The sequence below is a fragment of the Habropoda laboriosa genome, unplaced genomic scaffold, assembly GCF_001263275.1.
Source record: "Habropoda laboriosa isolate 0110345459 unplaced genomic scaffold, ASM126327v1 scaffold597, whole genome shotgun sequence".
Classification (NCBI taxonomy): domain Eukaryota; kingdom Metazoa; phylum Arthropoda; class Insecta; order Hymenoptera; family Apidae; genus Habropoda; species Habropoda laboriosa.
The window spans coordinates 472755-494813 of NW_017100768.1; the positions used below are offsets into that span (position 1 = coordinate 472755).

At 34.5% G+C, this 22059-nt stretch overlaps 2 protein-coding genes across 4 annotated transcripts; both read right to left on the bottom strand.

The window, feature by feature from the left end:
• Positions 1-209: 209 nt before the first annotated feature.
• Positions 210-5373, bottom strand: LOC108577206 (E3 ubiquitin-protein ligase RNF115-like). 3 transcript variants are annotated; one of them, XM_017940335.1, is made up of 8 exons: positions 4913-5373; positions 4171-4299; positions 3952-4064; positions 3758-3862; positions 2702-2874; positions 2502-2617; positions 2327-2424; positions 210-491 (listed from the first exon to the last, which is right to left on the bottom strand). In XM_017940335.1, the coding sequence occupies exons 1-8, from the start codon at positions 4994-4996 to the stop codon at positions 353-355; spliced, it is 957 nt and encodes a 318-aa protein (XP_017795824.1). In that variant the 5' UTR covers positions 4997-5373; the 3' UTR covers positions 210-352. The 3 variants fall into 3 exon arrangements, with proteins under 3 accessions (XP_017795824.1, XP_017795822.1, XP_017795823.1); XM_017940333.1 differs by having other exon boundaries at positions 211-518; positions 4913-5371; XM_017940334.1 differs by having other exon boundaries at positions 212-518; positions 2702-2862; positions 4913-5371.
• Positions 5374-11106: 5733 nt separating this feature from the next.
• On the bottom strand, positions 11107-14760 carry LOC108577202 (uncharacterized protein PB18E9.04c-like). Its single transcript, XM_017940325.1, has 6 exons — positions 14434-14760; positions 13463-13632; positions 13117-13348; positions 12011-13041; positions 11578-11879; positions 11107-11269 (listed from the first exon to the last, which is right to left on the bottom strand). Exons 1-6 carry the CDS (start codon positions 14495-14497, stop codon positions 11188-11190), a joined length of 1881 nt encoding a protein of 626 aa, XP_017795814.1. The 5' UTR covers positions 14498-14760; the 3' UTR covers positions 11107-11187.
• Between the last annotated feature and the right edge of the window lie 7299 nt (positions 14761-22059).

Genomic DNA, 22059 nt, shown 5'->3' on the forward strand with positions numbered 1-22059 from the left:
TTTGTATGTATATAATATATATATATAGCAACAAGGATTATTTCAACTTCAAATACATACGTCTTTCTTTGACTTTTAATGACCGTACCTCATTATAATTCATGCGAAGCAACACATGCAAATTGTAATTTGATACTGCATTATTTTCTTTATGATTTACATTACACTATTGATTAAAGTATAAAGCTGGAAATTTATATTAGCGTCGAGATACAATATTTACGAAGTATATATAAACATTGCTCGAGTGAACAGTGCCGAAAAATAAATTTGAAAAAGTGGAAAATAGACGTGTGTTGTGTGTGTATACTTGTGTGTCCTGCTATGTAGAGAAAATATCAAGACAGCATAATCAATCTGAAATCTCACTCGATGAGTTACTACCAGAATTATTTCCACTCGACGAGGACGTGTTACTACCAGAGTTATTTCCAATCGATGCTGATGTGTTACTACTCGTGTTATTCCCACTTGACGACGGTGTAGGTGTCCTGGAATTATTTGATTCATTAGCTGCCCTAAAAGTAAATAAATACATTCTGTTGCTTCTTCTACATTCATCGAAACGAATATTGACGTCTTCGTATATTTCATATTTCGATGCATCAAAGAAAATATATTTAAGATCAGCGAAATTTAATTGCTACGTTTCAGTTAAAATATAGACGTTATATATATTATATAGACGTTATATATATACGTATATACACTTACCGACAAAAGTTAAGAAACAAAGCAGTTGCTCGGTAATTCTATAACATATGTTTTATTTTTTCACTTCTATATGCTATTAAATAAACAAAATATGAAAGGTATATCATTTTTAGTATAAATACATAAATATATTAAATCTATCTTAGTTTGATAGATATAAGCGTGAGAAATAAATATGACCAAAATTAAATGAGGCAAAAGTTGAGAAATATTTATTTTACAATAAGTATAGTTAAATACAAAAGAGCAAATTTTTATTAACGCATTAATAACGTGTCGGAAATCCCTTGGATCGTATTACTGCTTGACATCTTGACGGTATTGACTTTATTAATTTTATACAAAGTTCTACTGGGATTTCGGACCATATTTTTATTACTTTTTGCATTAATTCGTCTTTGTTGCTATACATTTGCGTTTTTAATTGTCGTACAACATAATCCCACATGTGCTCTATAAAATTTAAATCTGGTGACTGACTGGGCCACTTAATAACATTAACATTTTCGTCTGCTAAAAACCCTTTTTCTAACTTGGAAGCATGTTTTTATGGTCATTATCGTGTTGAAATGACCAATCAACACACAATTTTTCTCTTTCAAACGTTAGCATATGATTTTGTAATATATTTTGATATAAAAATCTGTCCATAGTATCTGTAATTTGGATCAATGGACCAGTACCATTAATCGAAAAGCAACCCCATACCATGACATTTCCACCTCCAAATTTGACTGCTGGTTTGAGATATTTAATATTAAACCTTTTGCCAAGCGGTCGTCTCACATTGTTTCTAGCATTATTATCGAACACATTGAACTTGCTTTTATCACTCCACAAAATCTTTGCCCAATTAATATGCTCCTTAGCAAATTCTAATCGTGACTTTCTGTTTTTTGGTGAAATATACGGTTTCTTTTCTGCTTTACATGCAAACAGATTATTTTCACGCAATCGACGACTTATAGTCTTGGTGCTAATTTGTCAAAGTTTCGATTCACTTTTTATTTGTGTAGTATTATAAAATGGATTAATTTTTGAACATTTTATAATTCTACGATCCATCCTTTCACTGGTTTTTCGAGGTCTACCGCTCCGCAATGCTGTTTTAACAGTATTACTTTGTTGAAATCGTTGTACAATTGTTGTTACTACACAACGATTCACATTAAACGTTTTAGCAATGTCTACTTTTTTTTTGTCCTCCATTGAATATATTAATTATAACTTGTTTCTCCGCTTCTGTTAAATAATGCCCACCTATCATTTTTATAACAACTAAATCATTGTGTCACGTTTGATGTTATACCATGTAACTGACTAAGAGTCAATAAAACAGTCACCTATCGAGAGAAACAATATTGTCGATTATGGTTTCTTAACTTTTGTCTGCACGAAAATAGCACGTTTCTGTTATTAAATACAGAATATTACCACTATATAGTATATCAGAAATAATTTTTATCAATTTCTAATCTATGAAGTCGTAGCTTTCTCATAGTATAAGTAATATTAATTTATCCCCGTTATATAATGATAAATATTAACTAAATTATGTGAAATTGATTTGTTTCTTAACTTTTGTCGGCAAGTGTATACGTATGTAACATACCTAAATAGGGCGACCAAACTACGTCCTACAGTATCCGTATTTATTTCTGCTGAATTCGGATCTCCCAAATCCTTTCTACAAATAGGGCAAGTACCATGCTACAAGAAAAAAAAATCCTGAAATATGTTTACATCATTCAGAAATAAAATTCAGTTCTTTTGATATTTTAACTTACCAATTCTAACCATGGTATAATGCATAGTGCATGATACAAATGTTGACAAGGAAGTTGTTTAACTGGTTCAGAAAGTTTAAAATCTTCCCAACACACGGAACATTGAAGTTTTCTATCTGTATGATTAAATAATGTAATGTTTTGTTTAAACTTGGTTCCATTTCCTAGTTTGTGAATTATAATATACATGATATACTCACCAACATGATCTTGAGCCACAGTTGTTGTTGGTATTTCATCGATTTGTTTTCTTGGTAAAGGTGGCGGTCCAGCTCCATCCACATGGTTTAAAAATTGTGTAACAATCGCATCTAAGCCATCCTGACCCCAAACATAATCTCCAGGATTTCCCAAGAACAGTCTAATATTGAATCTACATTATTGTGTTTTACTTTAGTGATATCAAATATTAAATTAAACAATGACTTCTATCCTGGGTGAACAAGCCTTTTAGTGCTACAAGCCTCCTTGTAGCATTGTTCTGCATTTCGTAAATGCACACATATATTAATAAAATATAAGAAAACGAAAATGACTTTTCGTCAATGTTTCTGACTACTCGTCGAATTCAAACTAACATGGAAAGAGTTTAATATATTTTAGAATTATTCAATATGAATAAAGTTAATTCGATAGAGAACAAACCAGGATTACTATGTAACAATATAGCTCAATTATACAATTGCAGAAACAGAATTGTTATTATAATTGAAAAATGTCATTAAGCTTATTAATATTATTTTCCTTCTGTGCAACACATTTATAAAATGCAGCTGTTTTCATTTAATTATTTCCAGTCTCTAAGATAGTAAGTATATGAATATTTATGTGAAATAAGTCAAATTTTATACTACCGTAACTATATTAATGTACAGATACACACACACACACACACGTTCATAGAAAGTTAATTTGTCTATTTGCATGCTATTTTAAGCATATTACGCACGGAACTAACGAACTGGTCTTTTATTGACATTAATGTACTATTAAGGAATAAGTGTTGAAGAAAGATACGCAAATTGCTCTTCAATTCACTCAGAATAATATTTCATCTCAACAGAATGCACAAAGTAAAATGAAACGACATAAAATTTAAGTATATAATTCTTTTATCAATATTATCCCAATTCATTTCTGATATTCCTTACAGAATATGTATAGGCTTGAGCTAAGACAACCACATACACACATGCTCATACATACATTTCTATAAATAATAATAAATGCATAAAAAAAGTTAATACTGTACATACACAGGTAATTGTCCAACTTGTGTCACCGTTTGACCTACATCTACATCTGTGAAAGTACGTGCAAAGTCTCGCATGAAATTTTGCACATCCACGTCTTCTTGCCTGCTGTGTTTGGTAGAAAAATATGCAATGGAAATAGTCATGTAAGTATATTTGGAAATAAAAAGAATTTGAGAAAGCTACAAGTGACATACCTGGTAGGCCTGCGATTTAGATTATCTCGAGCATGAGGTGTCATTCGATATCGTGTTGGTCCATTATTTCTATTAGGTGGATCAATCTCAATTTCTATGTAACGTTGCCAAAACTGCGTAAGAAATATACAATGAAGAAACAGTAGCAAAGTACATATAGGAGTACATATAACAAAGGTACAAAATACAAATGTATAAATCTCCAAATCTGTTACTCACCTCATCCAATAATCTACTATCATCTGAGTCAGTACTAATATGTATTCCAGTACCAGGAATAACCATGTCATTGTTATCGCTTTCTAATTCTTCTATAAAGCCACTCGCGCATCTTGGACACGTGTAATCCTAAAGTAGAACCGAATCACACGTTAAATCATAAATATGGAGAAATGTGTTAAATTGCTAATCTTTGTATATCTGAGAAAAAGAAACCTACAGATTTAATTAATCAATATAAACAGTAATCATTTTAATCTTTATCTTGTAGAAAATTGTTGCATGGTTAAAGCGATATATATATATATTGTTGTTCAAAATTGAAATTACATATCAGATTATTAATAATTTTTTGTAGAAATCAGTGATGAAAAAATAGATTTGATAAAAAGTAAATAATAAAATGAGAAAGAAGCTAAGGAAAGTGAAGATAGTAGCATTTAAAATATACACATATATATTCCTCAGTATAGATGAATTTCACATCAAAACAATGTTATTTTTTATAACATACAGGTGTTAATTGATTTTAATATGGCCATATAACGGTGAAAGCAAGAATGTATAAAGTAATTTGAAAAAATAGTAAGACATATATGATTAATTTTCTATACGGTACGAAAGAACGGGGGTTTCACGCGTGATACCGATTGACAGATCGAGACAAAAACTTGAAGCTTTTATAAAGAATATTGTATTTACTGTAAGATTCTTAAAAAAAGAAATGAATAAACATACTTACTGGTAATAAACGTTCAATTTCGATACTGCATTTGTGACAAAAAAATCGGGACATTGGAGTCCCGTCTACAACGGCTTCCGCCATCTTTTACGTGTCCTCTTTGCTCCTCTTGCCTATTTCTGACTATCGTAATGGATCGTAATCCGTCACAATTCTTGGTGTACTTGATTGCGTTTTAAGCGAATGCCGAATCAGAACTGGAAAACTACTGATTTTAAGTGATACCTTTATGTAGCACGAGATGGCGTCTGATTAAATTAGTCGATTGCGCATCAATGTCTCATTGTTGTATTCAGTTATAGTTTTACGTTTTTACTTTTTCATTTTCTCTCACTCGTCGAAACTTGAATTTTATTTATTAATTCTTAGTCATACGTTACCCCTACGTTTTCATTCTTTCGCTTCCATTCGTTGAACACACATGAAAACATTTTTCGTGCACAGAGGCTTAATTATTAACAAACTAAATAAAACATTTCTTTTCTTAAACAAGGTGAAACTTTCTTATTTTTTATATCACGAAAAATATTTAATGTGCAAAACTAAATAGTTGATCGATCGTTAAATATGTACGTTTAGTTCGTGAATTCCAAATATATCTCAACGAAAAGATACATTCTGTAGGTTAGGTGTATACGCACGCGCGCGTGCGCGTGTTCCGTATGGTAACTTAAAAGCTGTTCGTATATGGTACATACTTCTTTGTAGTGTATTTCTCGTTCAATTGTTACATTCGAATGAAAGAAATTAAATATCACAGTTGAATGGAAGAAATACCTATAACGAATGAAAGTTAAGTATTAAAAGTTCTGTTGGATAAACTTCTTAAAGAAATATTCACAGTTTCCGATGTGAACTTTAGCACTATTAAACTGTCCTTTCAGGACATTGCTTTGCACACGTGAAAAAGTCCGTGTTCGTACTATTCATGTATATAGGATTTTCAAATTCGCGCGCATATGCGCATGCTTCTTTTGCATCCCCTCTTTATTACTGTGTGCGTGCGCGTGTCGTGTGCGTTGTGTGTTATTTTATACTAAAATATGAATAACACTTACACAGGCGTTTACATAACGGTAAAACATTAGAGAAAGAAGGGAAGGAGAAGAACTAGGATAAGGGCATGTGAAATTTCATATTAAATTATGTTACTGTGTTATGAAATATTTACCTTATATCCGTATCGAAAGTCGTGCATCAACGATGCACCATGAGAAGTATGACGATGGTAAAAAAAAAAAAAAATGAATTAATGGAAAAGTAATTAGTTGAATGAAATGAGCGAGAAGCTTATGTAAAGTATTGATTTATTACAATCAAACGATAGCCTACTGACATAAATGTTCTAATACAACTTATATCAATTTATAATATTTCACTTACCCAAGTAAGCGCAATAAAGATTTTATTCTAAAACTACTCCGATAAATATATTACAATATTTTCGATCACTATACGAACAACTAAGTAATTCAAGTTTTTGTACCGTTTGAACTACGCGAGAGTCTTGAACGTTTTTTCAAATTCATTTGAAGTCCAGCTTGTTGTACCTTTTTTTCGTCGAACGATTGTATGCATATAGAAAGAGATTTATTATATAATGAACACATTTCTTTCAAGAATGGAATATAGTCGAGTTTAATGAACACACGAAATGCGTCGATTATCATAGGAAGAGATTCCGATTTTCACAGAATCTGCTTATAGTTGGAAGTATTGTAGTATATATTTACATATGCCTGTGTATCGCTTACGGCTTACACGCTTCATGTACTACCTACATATTTAGAGATTGATGTTTCCTTAAAATGTTCATTTTACCAGCGTCGCTTTCTACGACAGCGCTTATTACAGTAAGTACATGCGAGATGGCAAGATGCCGGCTTTACAACCGCGCCTATTCTGTTGTCATCACTACGTTCTTTTAGTTACAACTTCGTGTAATGTCTTTTTTTTATTCATATTTCCGTATCGACGCAAGATTCATTTAAAAAAAATTCAACAGCTACCTATGTTAATTGTTATACATAGAAAATTCATAATATTTTTTCCGCAAAGCATACTTCATACTCAAATGATTGTTTTAAAACGTTACGTTTCACGCTTTCTCATTCTTTTTTTTCCGCTTTTCCTTTTTTTACTTAATTACGCGAGTAATTGGAAATTACCAGAGATAATTCATAACTTCGCGTAAATGTAATAGTTCGATGTGCATCATTGTTTATTTTTTGTGATTTACCAATTACTTCCAATATTTCGATTGTATATGTATATAACTCTATCGATTGACATTCGTTTCGTACTTTCCGAAATTAATCCAAATTTTCATTTCGTTCTGTGGTATTATCAATGATTTTAGGTATAATTAATTGAACTTCTGGTAACCATAAATCATTATGTATTCTACAAACGAGATAGCTGTATGCTTAACTTTCTTCCGTATATGTACATACATACTTACGTACGTATGTACATATGCATACGGTGGTGGATCCTATCAGCTGGATGTATCTTAATTAAAACAAATCGATGTGAAACTTTGCAAAAGCAAAAATGTTTGTGCGGAATGATGAAAATATACTTTGTACAGGAAAAATGATAAATATCAAAAATTGGTATTGGATTGTAAGTTATATGATATACATGTACCTAAGATTACGATCAAGTATGCGAAAACGTTTGCGATGATAATTATAGTAAAGAAAATACACGTAATTCATTTAACGCGAATTATCATAAGAATATTGTTAATGAATTAGATCTTCGTTCCATATACATGTAACAAATATCATACGTATGTATGTATACATATACTATAGAGAGTATAGTTTTTTTTTAACACAGAAACATTGTGTTATCGTAAATTCATGGTAATATATGTATATGAAAATCCTTGGTATTGTGACAAGCGCAATAAAACGTTATCGGTTTCTTTCTCTTTCTTTTTTCTTTTGTTTTGTTGTTACTTGCCTTTTGTAAACAGTTTAATGGAAAGTTAAATATCGATACATTTAGTCCTTGGTAGTTAGTCCACGTGAACTAAAACTAATTGCGAGAATCGAATCAAAGAGTTTTTACTTTTTGAATCAATTAGATCAGTTGAATATTCGTATTGAAAACGAGAACGAGAATTACGAATGTCTTGCGAAATAATTATCTTACATTCGATACGCATTATTCACTGAAAGTGCGAAATTCGTGCTAAAGAAACTATGTATACGTGTATGCCTGGTTTTACGATCATGATGATGTTTTCACTGCTAGTGAAACCGTGAAACGGTATCTACATATGTAAGTACTTACATATGTACGTAACTGACTGAAAGGGGAAGTTGCATGGTTCGTTGAAACGATATCATTTGCTCATCGTTATTTCAATATTCTTCGTCAATTAATAAACTAACCATCTTGCTTTCTTTACTAATTACAATAGATTGAGACAACACGAAACGTTTTCGAAACTTATTATAGTAGAATCGGTAGATTCGCTTTTTATTCCGTTTCAACTGAAATGTGTAACTCCGCCTCCGCTGTACTCAAACGATAAAATAATCTTATTTACCTATTTAATCTTTCGGGAGGATTTTTCACCATTATCACATTCGCCTTTTTGAACCGTGCAACTTGTCCACTTATTTACTTAATTATAATAATAGTTGCACACATTTTTCTCTTACGTCTTTTTCGATAGCAGCAAGAATGATATAAGTAAGGTACCCTGTGTATGTATGTATGTGTGGTGTGGTGTGGTGTGGTGTGGTGTGGTGTGTGTGTGCGTGCGTGCGTGCGTGCGCGCGCGCGTCTACATATATATAGGTATGTCCGATTGACGTAAAGTAGCGAATATACATATGCAACGATTCGATTATTAAAGGAAATCAACATTAGCAACAGCTGATCGTTCATTTTTCAACGTACTACTTTTGCGCATTTATAACCTTTGGAACATACGAATAGTAATCGTATAAATAATATAAGCTCTCGTACAAAGGAATAAACATCTAAGTATAATTGTATTGCATACAAACATTTGCGTAAAGTAATTTTAGTTTACAAATAATGATATTTTTGTTACAATCGAAAGAATTGTAAAACCTGTACATATGCATGTATATGTATAATAAAACGGTGGTGAGATTAAAACTCAGATTAGTCTTGTGTCATCATTATTAAGCATATTGTTAATAACGATTCATCCTAGGATTTACGTTTGTAGAATGTTTGCAACGAGGTAAAAAAGCAAGAAAAAAGTGTAAATAAAGGCATTTGTAAGAAGGAATTTAGCGAACATACATATGTATATCATAGTTGTGACTCGGGTGAAACAGAGAGATGTATTTCGATATCATCGAATATGATCGATCAGTCGAATTCTTAGATTCTACCAATATAGATAAGCAAACATTGAAATTATTGAAAAATTGCGCGTGATCCCATTTTTCGTTATGTACCATAAAAATCATTAATCACCAATTACTCGGAGACAATGATCATTTCACTTGCTGTATTTCCGGAGCATATAAAGTATATACATATGTATGTATGTATGTTATCACAAGCAATCCCAACGTTGAGACGTTTTTTTCTTCTTTTCTTTCACCGTACGGAATATAATAATTGTATAGACTTAAAAATGTTCATCCTTATATCAGGGTGTTAAAATCAGTCGGTAGAAATTTTCGCGATATACATATAATGCGAGTAAATCGTTCGTATCTAGAATATGGATAACTACGACCAATTTTTTCATTAAAAATCTGGAGGAAAAATGGACCGCGAAAAGAGTATCTCACATAGAAAGAAAAAGGTATAATTTTCCTGAGTCTTAATTTATGTTTTAAGACGACGTTACATTTTGTGTCTGCGTGCAACGCACAGGCACGCGAGCGCGCGCGAACGCGGGCACGTAAAGAAATGTAAAGAAAATGAATCAACGTTTGCATGATTGGTAAAAAAAGCATAACATTATGCGTGAATATACACGCATTTAGGTCGTTTCACACTATTCGAACCAACGAACTCTTTCATTCAACTACACAAACCACAAAAATATTTCTATTATGTATGTATGTATGTATGTATGTATGTATGTATGTAACATATCGCCGAATGTATCTCGTACGTTGCACATGAAACGAAAAAGTGCAAATATAATAATTGTATGGAAAAGAAATATTGAAACCAGAACATTTATATTTAGAGGTGAATTTCTTTTTGTAATGTTAATATAATTGTGTGATTGTACTCAATGCTGATATGTATTTTTAAAAAGATTTCAAAATGTAGATATTTGTGCACGGCACGGTGTATAATTTTGAACTGTTTTTGCGAAAGAGTATTAGAATAGAAAGTTTGTGCAAAACGCTTTTCACGAAGCCAACGTCTACTATATTTGAGTGATATAACTTAATATACATATAAGTGGTACATACATATGTACGTATGTATGTATGTAGATAAATGATACTATAAAAACCAGATGTAAAAATGAACAATCGTATAAATGCCGACAGAAGAACGATTTGTAACAATATTACAGATTGTGATAAATTGAAATGAAAAAGATATCGATTTCTCTGCAACTTTCTCTCTCTGATATTCCAGTTCATATTCATCCGGTTGTTATCTTATTGAATAATAATTTCTGAGATCAACAATTGATAATGAAACGATAAGAGAGCAGCATGCCTATAATTGTGTGAACCGTATAGTGTGAATCAACCTGTTCTTTAGGTTTTATTGCGTCACTGCTTCTGACAATGTGAATAACAAGTTTCGGTACTCGACGCGACTCCATTGGAGATAAAGCGATAAAAATTGCATTTTCAACATTTTCCATTAACATTTAACGAATGATATGCATCGAACATAGTTAAAAAAATTCTAAAGATGTTGTACAGCTATATTTTCTTCCTTAGTGTTCGTTCATTCGTGAACTTATTGAAATTGTAAGTTGCTATTTATTAGGTATACCTAAACTTTGCTCCCACAGTTTAATAACATGTAAGGAAAAACTGTGAAAGCAAAAGTGTGACTCATCTTTCTCGTAAATCATACATAGTTCGAGTATGCGAACAGTTTACATACAGTCAACAAGATAGAAAATGCTTCACTGTAATACCGGATTCTATTAACAACAATATCATACTGTTGCCTGCAACGCAATAAAATGTGATCGCATCGTTTATGTGCCGTGATAGTGAATTTTCATCGATGATAATGTATCGTAAAACATTTTAATAGTTATACAGTGCGTGGGAAACATATGCTCGTGATTAATTTTCATCTGAAGATTCTGTGGAACTTTGTGGCATGGTGTTGAATTTTCTTGTCCAATTTTCTCGAACGCCGGTGCTCCTAAATGTAAACAATTCTAATTGTAATTTGAAAAGCTTCTAAGATATTGCATCCGTTTTGTTTGCTTTAGTCTTTTTACTCTCGCACAAGTACATTTCAAATAAGCAGTAGATAATGAAGTAGAAATTTACGGTAAAAGGAAAGGAGAAAAGAAAAACGAAGGGTGTTAGATTTGCCCTGATAGATGTGATTGTGACAATGCTAGAGTAACGTCAAATCCGTTATTGAATCCGTTATCGATCGGATATTAACGAGAGAAAAAAAAAGGAGGATATGTTTTATTTTCATGTTAATGTTCTTTTAATTACCTTGTTCGTTGACGGGTGCTTATAGGCAGTGTAAGTGAAGTTCTGTAATACTGAGGGGTAGCATTCGAAGCTGTTTCGTCCGGTCTTCTATGTAACGTCATAGTTTCGTGAGGAGAAGTAACTAATTCGTCTTCGTTATCCAAGTAATAACGAGAACCTGTTGCGCTTTTACAATTTTCACATTCGCTCCTGTAATCATCGGTATCGTCATGGAGAGTAGGAAGAGCTTGCATGCTACAAGTGCATGCTACTGATTCGAAACTTCCTTCTTCGTTAATTCCATTGGCTACGTTCAGTGGTGGCTGCTGGAACGCGCAAAACTCGTTATTAGTGTAACGCCGCTGTACATGTTAAAAGATCGCGTGGAATTTTCTGCGACACATATTCAGTGTTTACTCCCGATATCAACGGAACATTTTCTTTACTACACTACCTTAAATTCATGGGACTTTTCCATTTGATGATCCAACTGTGGTCTCTCGGTTTGCTGCAATCCAGAGGAAGATGCAGGAGGGGGAGGCTGTATTTGTAGATCTTGGTAAAATGTAGCTGGATTTGGATTTTCCCTAGTATTCTCTAATTTAGTCGTGACATTTTGCAGAGTAGAATGTGGTATATTCGGCGTGGCAATGTCGCTCATCATCGTGGGTGGTCGTAAAAATTCTTTTTGATTACAGTCATTTATAATATCTTGTAATTTTGTACCAGTACGCGTTGTTAAAGTCCTAGGTATTGTACGATGTGCAGTAACACTGGAATTTGATAAAGTTGCAGATATCGTGAACGCGCCGGTTTGACGAGGAAGAGTGGTATGTGTTTGATAACTTTTTAGAATATTAGGTTGTAAATTAGTCTGCACAGGTTGGGCAGTTACATCTGGACGCTGATTAGCGTAGCTTGGAATTCCAATGGGTGTAGGTAAATTCTCGTAAGTGCTTGTTCCCATAGTGAAACTCGTCGTAGAAGTTCCTACACTAACACCTGGAGGTAACGTTTCATTTTGATTCGTTTGTCGATAACTAGCATATATGTTCGGATTTGAAATTGGTCTACTCGGTGTTGAGATTAAGCCACTTTGATCTGTTATACCCGCAGTATCGCAAATTAACGTTGACGAATTGCCGTTTATGCCACTTTGCGTGCTCCCAACTAACGATATACTTGTACGACTATTAGCGTTTGGCAAATAATTATTTGGAAAATTTAGTTGCGGCAGCGCTTGTGGGTTCATCGATAGAAGAGCTTGCTCCGCTCGTGCTGCCGCTACCGCTTCTTCATAAGGCGGTGGAGCCTCGCCACGTGGAAAGTAATTGCTGGGTGGCTTCCATAATGGATAATTAGCTCCGCATGGAATGTCATCCATAGGAACACCATGTGACAATCCATCTCGTTCCAAGTATCCCATGTTACCTAAATTTCTTTGGTCCTCTGCCAACTGTCTGTTCTGTCTTCCTGCCACGCAAACTTACACCAAAAAATAATCAACATTTTTGTATTACAGTCTTAAAATAATAAAAAAACATTGCAAAAGTGAAATACCTCTTATTTTTCTTTGGCGCAAGCGATGTATTAAAAAAAATAGCAAACTCAGGGACAACACAGCTGTCACAAAACTAGCGACAGATCGCAGTCCTATATCGTAATTGGTAGTAGCATCTGTGGTATTACCACCGATCCCATCAGTTTTATCATTTGATATAGATGACAATGTATCAGCCAAGCAAATATACTGGCAACAGGTATCCCCATGCCGAGAAGATTTACAATCTTCCTATTGAACGTAAAAATCAACTTTTATATTTGAGTATGGAAGAACAATGTTACATGTACATATATATATATATATATATGCAAAGCGAAACAGTTAGTTTAGCAGCTGAAATACCTCTGCGTACTTGCTGCTTGCTCTGCACACAAATGCTTTACACCATTTTGGATTGCCATTATTGCATACGCACAACGTGCAGGGTTCTGGACCAAGAATGTAGTAAAGACCATTCTCGTAAGATTGTCCTTGGTGATCTTTACAAGTAACACCACTTTCTGCATGAGTAACTGGAAAATATGGATAAAACTATTCATGTAAAATCTGCCACTGGTTCGTTTATTTCTTTAGGTGATCTATCTGTTTGAGATGATTCGATTGAAATCACAAGATCAAATTTACAATTGAAAGCATAATTGACGTTGCTCTAATGTCTGATGAAATTTTTCGTTTTTCATTGTCGCGTAACACGATTTATCGTTGTACATAGATCGAATATAAGTAATAACATCGAGATATTTCTGCTTGTAAATATATTTAATAGCACACTCTGTGCAATGAATCTTTGTGTATGATACTAATAAAAAGTGACGCGCGCACGCACATATTCTATCAAGTGAACGAGGAAGCAGGTGAGCGGCAATACATGCGTCATACGCACGTTACGTCAATTGGTCCATTACGAAGTGGTGAATAATTTTCGTTAAAAATTGCCGCCATCTGACAGAGAGAAATAGAAAAAAAGAAATGTGCACGGGTAGCATTGTACAGATGGAGAATGGTAAAAAATTGAAAATAACGTATCGTAAGAATGTGTCTTTTTGTAAACGATAAATAAAGTTTTGCAGGATTTTAGGAATTTTAGGCGCGTAGCTTTAAAGACAAGTCTTTTTCATTTTATCTGTATAGAGTAAAAGATTAGAATCAGGAAGAAGAATGTAAAAGAATCGACTGCGAAAAGGAGGGAGAAGGGGACAAGCGGAGAAGAATTTGAAAGGAAAGCATAAAAGAAGAAGAAGAGGAGGAGGCGGAGGAGGAGGAGGAGGAGGAAAAGAAGATGAAAGCAAAGAAAAATAGGAGATGAAACTCACCGTTAAAAAATAGAATAAACGCGTAAAGTGCATAACCGAGAAGGTTACTGCCACTGTACTTCATTCTGCGTTTGTTATCTCATCATATTCGTAAGCACTCTTGGCGCGGTGCAGCAACAAAACGAAGATTTCGTTGGACGTTTCAAATGGTGTTTCGTTCCGACAACTCACCGCTGTTGGTTCTCGACATTTTTCACGACACAATGCCAGCTATCATCTTGTACTAATACACCTGTATCACGGCTCGCTTATACAGGAGCAACAGTTATTTTCACACACCTGCATATCTTAGAAACACTTCTTTTACTCCCAAGTGTCCTTGTGCAGTATGCGTCCTCTCAAATAGGCACACCAACTCGCACCTACTTGCACCGACTCCCGACACCCGGAATGATCGATTAGTAAACGGAGCAGGTATCGGTGTCGAGCACTGATACCGTAGCTACCGCCATCTTTCAGCAACTGCACAAGTCTGTTGAAGCGAACGACACTTTGCCTCATCTGGTGTAGACCGTTAGTCTCTGCTAGCACAGACAGAGGCACAGGCAATGTACAGGATAGACATAATATCTTATGGGACTATGTATCCTCGGCAGGATGGTCGAGAAGGCCCTTACTATTTTCGTGCCGCTCCCAACCTCACCGATTTAGAATAGAATAAGATTACAATATTATCACTGGTTTTGCAAATAAATATGAAATTACTACAAAATTACAAAAAAGAAAGTAACGTAATTGTTTATCAGTAGATGATTCGTGGACAGTTCTACCCACGCAATCCAATATATGTATTTTATAGTCGTGCTTCCAACGACAGTTGAGGTACATACATACTATTTAGCAATACAAAAACGAGTAAGACGAGGAAAGGAATACGAGTAGACGAGGATAGGGCTAGAGAAATGAGTTAGACAAGGAAAGGAACGGGGGAACACAAGGATAGCAATAGTGCCGTGTCTTCGACAAAAATAGAAAGAAAATGGTGGGCGAACTCGTTAGTTTCGTCATCTCGTGTTTGTTGTCGCAAATTACGATTTTTTAATAGGAACACAGGATGTGAACAGAGGTATTAGACAAGGAACACGCTAGTGTGCGAGAAGGATAGAGAGAACCGTTTCCTATTGGTCCGAGCGCCATTATGTTCCGCCCGCCCGGACATAAAATTAAATTGACCAGGGAAAGATCATTAATAACTCAATAATTACGATGATTTTACCAACTTTTAGTATTGAAGAATGAAGCGTGGATTTTCAGAAACTTTCACATATACTTCTTCGCTCACTAAATCCCTTCGATAATTAGTTATTCACAATTTAAGTACGTGATGCCGGGAACGATACCGCATACCGTCAACTAGCTTTATGGTTTTTCAATAATTCCATTGCTTTTCACTAAATTCTCGTGCAACTAGCTAGATGCGTATGAAAGGCAGCTCCTTTAGCTGCATTCTCATATAATTTTTATCAAGATACTCGGTCTAGTTTAAGAGTAATTAAAATTTATATGGGAGAGTCTCCTTTCACCCAACTCGGGTATAATCAACTGTGATAAATAAATGCTAATATCTGATCAACCACACCATTTACAGATACCAAACTAATTGCACAATACTAATAAAAGTCCATTCTATATGCTACATGTTGAAAGTGAGTAATTAATCATGCGTTTCCGTTTAAATAATGAAAATGTGTTACGATTGAACGAGACGGATACAATTCTCTCCCAAATAATGATAAATAACTATCGATCCATAAGGGATATGTTAATTAAAATTGCACGGGAATAAGGCCAAAGCAGTTACCTCTCACAGGCATGTAGTTAGCTGAACGAGAATTCAGTAGAAAGCTATGAAATTATTGAAAAACCATAAATTCATGCGATATCGTTCCCGAGATCGGGTGCTAAAATTGTTAATAACTTATTATCGAAGGGATTTAGTGAGCTAAAAAGTATATGTGAAAGCTTCTGAAAATCCACGCTTCATTCTTCAATACTAAAAGTTCGCAAAACCATCGTAATTATTGAGTTAGTAACGACTTTTCCCTGGCCGATTTGATGTATAAGTAGCTACGCTTTTCGCTGGACCTTCTTCACCGAAAACGAATTCTTTTCTCCAGTTTTCTGCCTGATATTGTTGTCGCCGGATAAAAAGTTAGTGAAACCTACGCGATTTCATGTTTTCGTCGAAAATTATGAATTTTTAATAGGAACACAGGATGTGAACAGAGGTATTAGACAAGGAACGCACTAGTGTGCAAGAGGGATAGAGAGAAACGTTTCCTATTGGTCCGAGCGCCATTACGTTCCCCATTCCGGATATAAAATTAAATTGACCAGGGAAAGATCATTAATAACTCAATAATTACGATGATTTTACCAACTTTTAGTATTGAAGAATGAAGCGTGGATTTTCAGAAACTTTCACATATACTTTTTAGCTCACTAAATCCCTTCGATAATTAGTTATTCACAATTTTAGTACGTGATGCCGTGAACGATACCGCATACCGTCAACTAGCTTTATGGTTTTTCAATGATTCCATTGCTTTTCACTAAATTCTCGTGCAACTAGCTAGATGCGTATGAAAGGCAGCTCCTTTAGCTGCATTCTCATATAATTTTTATCAAGATACTCGGTCTAGTTTAAGAGTAATTAAAATTTATATGGGAGAGTCTCCTTTCACCCAACTCGGGTATAATCAACTGTGATAAATAAATGCTAATATCTGATCAACCACACCATTTACAGATACCAAACTAATTGCAGAATACTAATAAAAGTCCATTCTATATGCTACATGTTGAAAGTGAGTAATTAATCATGCGTTTCCGTTTAAATAATGAAAATGTGTTACGATTGAACGAGACGGATACAATTCTCTCCCAAATAATGATAAATAACTATCGATCCATAAGGGATATGTTAATTAAAATTGCACGGGAATAAGGCCAAAGCAGTTACCTCTCACAGGCATGTACAATAGTTAGCTGAACGAGAATTCAGTAGAAAGCTATGAAATTATTGAAAAACCATAAATTCATGCGATATCGTTCCCGAGATCGGGTGCTAAAATTGTTAATAACTTATTATCGAAGGGATTTAGTGAGCTAAAAAGTATATGTGAAAGCTTCTGAAAATCCACGCTTCATTCTTCAATACTAAAAGTTCGCAAAACCATCGTAATTATTGAGTTAGTAACGACTTTTCCCTGGCCGATTTGATGTATAAGTAGCTACGCTTTTCGCTGGACCTTCTTCACCGAAAACGAATTCTTGTCTCCAGTTTTCTGCCTGATATTGTTGTCGCCGGATAAAAAGTTAGTGAAACCTACGCGATTTCATGTTTTCGTCGAAAATTATGAATTTTTAATAGGAACACAGGATGTGAACAGAGGTATTAGACAAGGAACGCACTAGTGTGCAAGAGGGATAGAGAGAAACGTTTCCTATTGGTCCGAGCGCCATTACGTTCCCCATTCCGGATATAAAATTAAATTGACCAGGGAAAGATCATTAATAACTCAATAATTACGATGATTTTACCAACTTTTAGTATTGAAGAATGAAGCGTGGATTTTCAGAAACTTTCACATATACTTTTTAGCTCACTAAATCCCTTCGATAATTAGTTATTCACAATTTTAGTACGTGATGCCGTGAACGATACCGCATACCGTCAACTAGCTTTATGGTTTTTCAATGATTCCATTGCTTTTCACTAAATTCTCGTGCAACTAGCTAGATGCGTATGAAAGGCAGCTCCTTTAGCTGCATTCTCATATAATTTTTATCAAGATACTCGGTCTAGTTTAAGAGTAATTAAAATTTATATGGGAGAGTCTCCTTTCACCCAACTCGGGTATAATCAACTGTGATAAATAAATGCTAATATCTGATCAACCACACCATTTACAGATACCAAACTAATTGCAGAATACTAATAAAAGTCCATTCTATATGCTACATGTTGAAAGTGAGTAATTAATCATGCGTTTCCGTTTAAATAATGAAAATGTGTTACGATTGAACGAGACGGATACAATTCTCTCCCAAATAATGATAAATAACTATCGATCCATAAGGGATATGTTAATTAAAATTGCACGGGAATAAGGCCAAAGCAGTTACCTCTCACAGGCATGTAGTTAGCTGAACGAGAATTCAGTAGAAAGCTATGAAATTATTGAAAAACCATAAATTCATGCGATATCGTTCCCGAGATCGGGTGCTAAAATTGTTAATAACTTATTATCGAAGGGATTTAGTGAGCTAAAAAGTATATGTGAAAGCTTCTGAAAATCCACGCTTCATTCTTCAATACTAAAAGTTCGCAAAACCATCGTAATTATTGAGTTAGTAACGACTTTTCCCTGGCCGATTTGATGTATAAGTAGCTACGCTTTTCGCTGGACCTTCTTCACCGAAAACGAATTCTTGTCTCCAGTTTTCTGCCTGATATTGTTGTCGCCGGATAAAAAGTTAGTGAAACCTACGCGATTTCATGTTTTCGTCGAAAATTATGAATTTTTAATAGGAACACAGGATGTGAACAGAGGTATTAGACAAGGAACGCACTAGTGTGCAAGAGGGATAGAGAGAAACGTTTCCTATTGGTCCGAGCGCCATTACGTTCCCCATTCCGGATATAAAATTAAATTGACCAGGGAAAGATCATTAATAACTCAATAATTACGATGATTTTACCAACTTTTAGTATTGAAGAATGAAGCGTGGATTTTCAGAAACTTTCACATATACTTTTTAGCTCACTAATTGCTAATATCTAATCAACCACACCATTTACAGATACCAAACTAATTGCAGAATACTAATAAAAGTCCATTCTATTTGCTACATGTTGAAAGTGAGTAATTAATCATGCGTTTCCGTTTAAATAATGAAAATGTGTTACGGTTGAACGAGACGGATACAATACTCTCCCAAATAATGGTAAATAATTGTAATTGTACGGGAATATAGCCAAAGGAGTTACCTTTCACAGGCATATAGCTAAGTAGTTGCGTTAGAATTTAGTAGACCTCTATGAAATTATTGACGAACCGTAAAAATATTTACGCGGTATCGTTCCCGACATCGCGTACTAAAATTGCTTAATAACTAATTATCGAAAGTGTTTGGTGCTTTAAAATCGATATGAGACATTTGCTAAAGGTCCACGTTTGATTCTTCAATTCCAGAAGTTGACAAAATTATCGTAATTATCGAGCTATTAATGATTTTTCCCTGACCGACTGGATTTAGCCAGCGGGCTTAGGTGCCCGCCAGCCAATAGGAAAACGTTCTCGCTCTATCCTTGTCCCACACTAGTGCGTTCCTTGTCTAATGCCGTTGAAATTCTGCGTTTCCGTTAATAAGTCGTAGTTCACCTCACCAATGGCGCTAGTTTCGCTTCTGACGTAGCGGATTGCTACGTGACGTGATCTACCTAATCAACTTAAATAGGATTTAATTAGATAGAGGATTAATTCTACCTTCGTACGGTGTTCTTTACCGCACGAGTAATTTCACAGAAACCTGAATATATTTTATAACAATAACTTCTTAATCATTATTTCAGAAAATATGCAAATATAATGTACTTTTCTTCTCGACTCTTGCTTATCACTTTCCGTCTTGACACCGTGGGTGGTTCCCGTTTGACTTAACGCTGCACCCATGGTACCTGCAACCGGTAACATAAAACAGGAGGTGCTGCAGGATATTGCCCGCGCGCGCTCATACGCCTTCCGCCGGTTTTTTTTTTTAGCGGAAACGATCTCTTTCACCAGCTTTCTGCCAGATATTGTTGTCTCCGGATGAAAAGTTAGTGAAACCTACGCGATTTCATGTTTTTGTCGAAAATTACAAATTTCTAATAGGAACACAGGATGTGAACAGAGGTATTAGACAAGGAACGCAACTGTGTGCGAGAAGGATAGGGAGAAACGTTTTCTATTGGTCCGAGCGCCATTATGTTCCGCCCTTCGGATATAAAATTAAGTCGGTCAGGGAAAAATCACGAATAACTCAATAATTACGATGATTTTACGAACTTTTCGGAATGAAGAATCAAGTGTGGACCCTCGGCAACTTTCACATATACTTTTTAGTGTGCTAGGCCCCTTCGTTAAATAGTTATTAACTATTACAATACGAGATGTCGGGAACGCTACCGCATACTTTTACTGTAGTTCACTAATTTCATAGCTTTCTACTAAATTCTCATGCAAATAACTATACACATGTGAAAGACGAGTTCCTTAGCTGCATTCTCGTGTAATTTTCATTAACATATTCGGTTTAGTTTAAGAATACTTAAACATTATATGGGAGTTTAGTCAACTGCGTTCTACATTCTGCTTGCTTAAAACTGTATAAGTAGTTAATCACGTATTTCACGTATTAATGAATACGACGGATATATTACTCACCTAAAGAATGTTAAATAACTATCAAACCACAAGAGATATCTCAATAAAAATGATACGAGAATGTAGCCAAAGATACTAAGTAACTTACGTTTCAAATGCATACTGCAACCTGTACAGAAAATTGTTATTACGCAATGAAATGAATGAAAAACCAGAAGGGACCGTCGCGACTTGTCGTATCGTTCCTGACAACACGTACGAAAATTGTTAATAACTAATTATCGGGAAGGTTTAGTGCACTAAAAAGTATATGTGAAAGTTGCCGAAGGTCTACACTTGATTCTTCAATTCGACAAGTTTAGAAATTCATCGTAATTATTGAGTTATTAATGATTTTTCCCTGACCGACTGGATTTAGCCTGTGGGAGTGGGGCTTAGGTGCCCGCCAGCCAATAGGAAACGTTTTCTTTCTATCCTTGTTGCAAGCTAGTGTGTTCCTTGGCCAATGCCACTGTTGAAATTCTGCGTTTCCGTTAATAAGTCGTAAGTAGTTCGCCTCACCAAACGCTATTTATGCAGTTTATAATTATATCGAAGTCTTAAATAATATTATTGTATGCTTCAACTTAGCAACTACCAGTTTAATATACTTCTTTTGCATTGAATCGATCGTTGTATCCGGTAGATTAGTCAGAATTTGTTTATAACTTTTATTAAAAATTAGAATTACGGATGGACTGTTCCAGGACACCATAGAAGTGAAGGAATAGACTTGAACATTGGGAAAAATGAACAAGTGCAATTATTTATCGTAAAATAAGTGCAGAAAATGTATTTTACATCATTACACTGTTAAGCATTCACGACGGGATGAACCACCGATGGTACATTCACGTCTGTCCCATGGGACGGGATGCGCCACCGGTGGTACCTACATGAACGATTGCCGCGTCATAGCAATTACAAAACTGATTACTGCAATTAACAAATTTATTTATATCTTTATGAATTCCTTCGAAACATTGTAAGCATAAAGGCGAGTGACTGTTGCAAAGAGGGGAAAACGCAGTGACGCGCTTTTCCTTCGATAACATGTAGGAGATTCATCTGATGAATTAGCGAATTTCATTTTTGACATCCTAATGGGTAATTATTTTAAATGAAATTCGAATTGGAATTGAGGTTATAATACATATAAGTACAAACGTTATACATATAATATATTACTTAAAAATATAAATCTTGAAATATATAC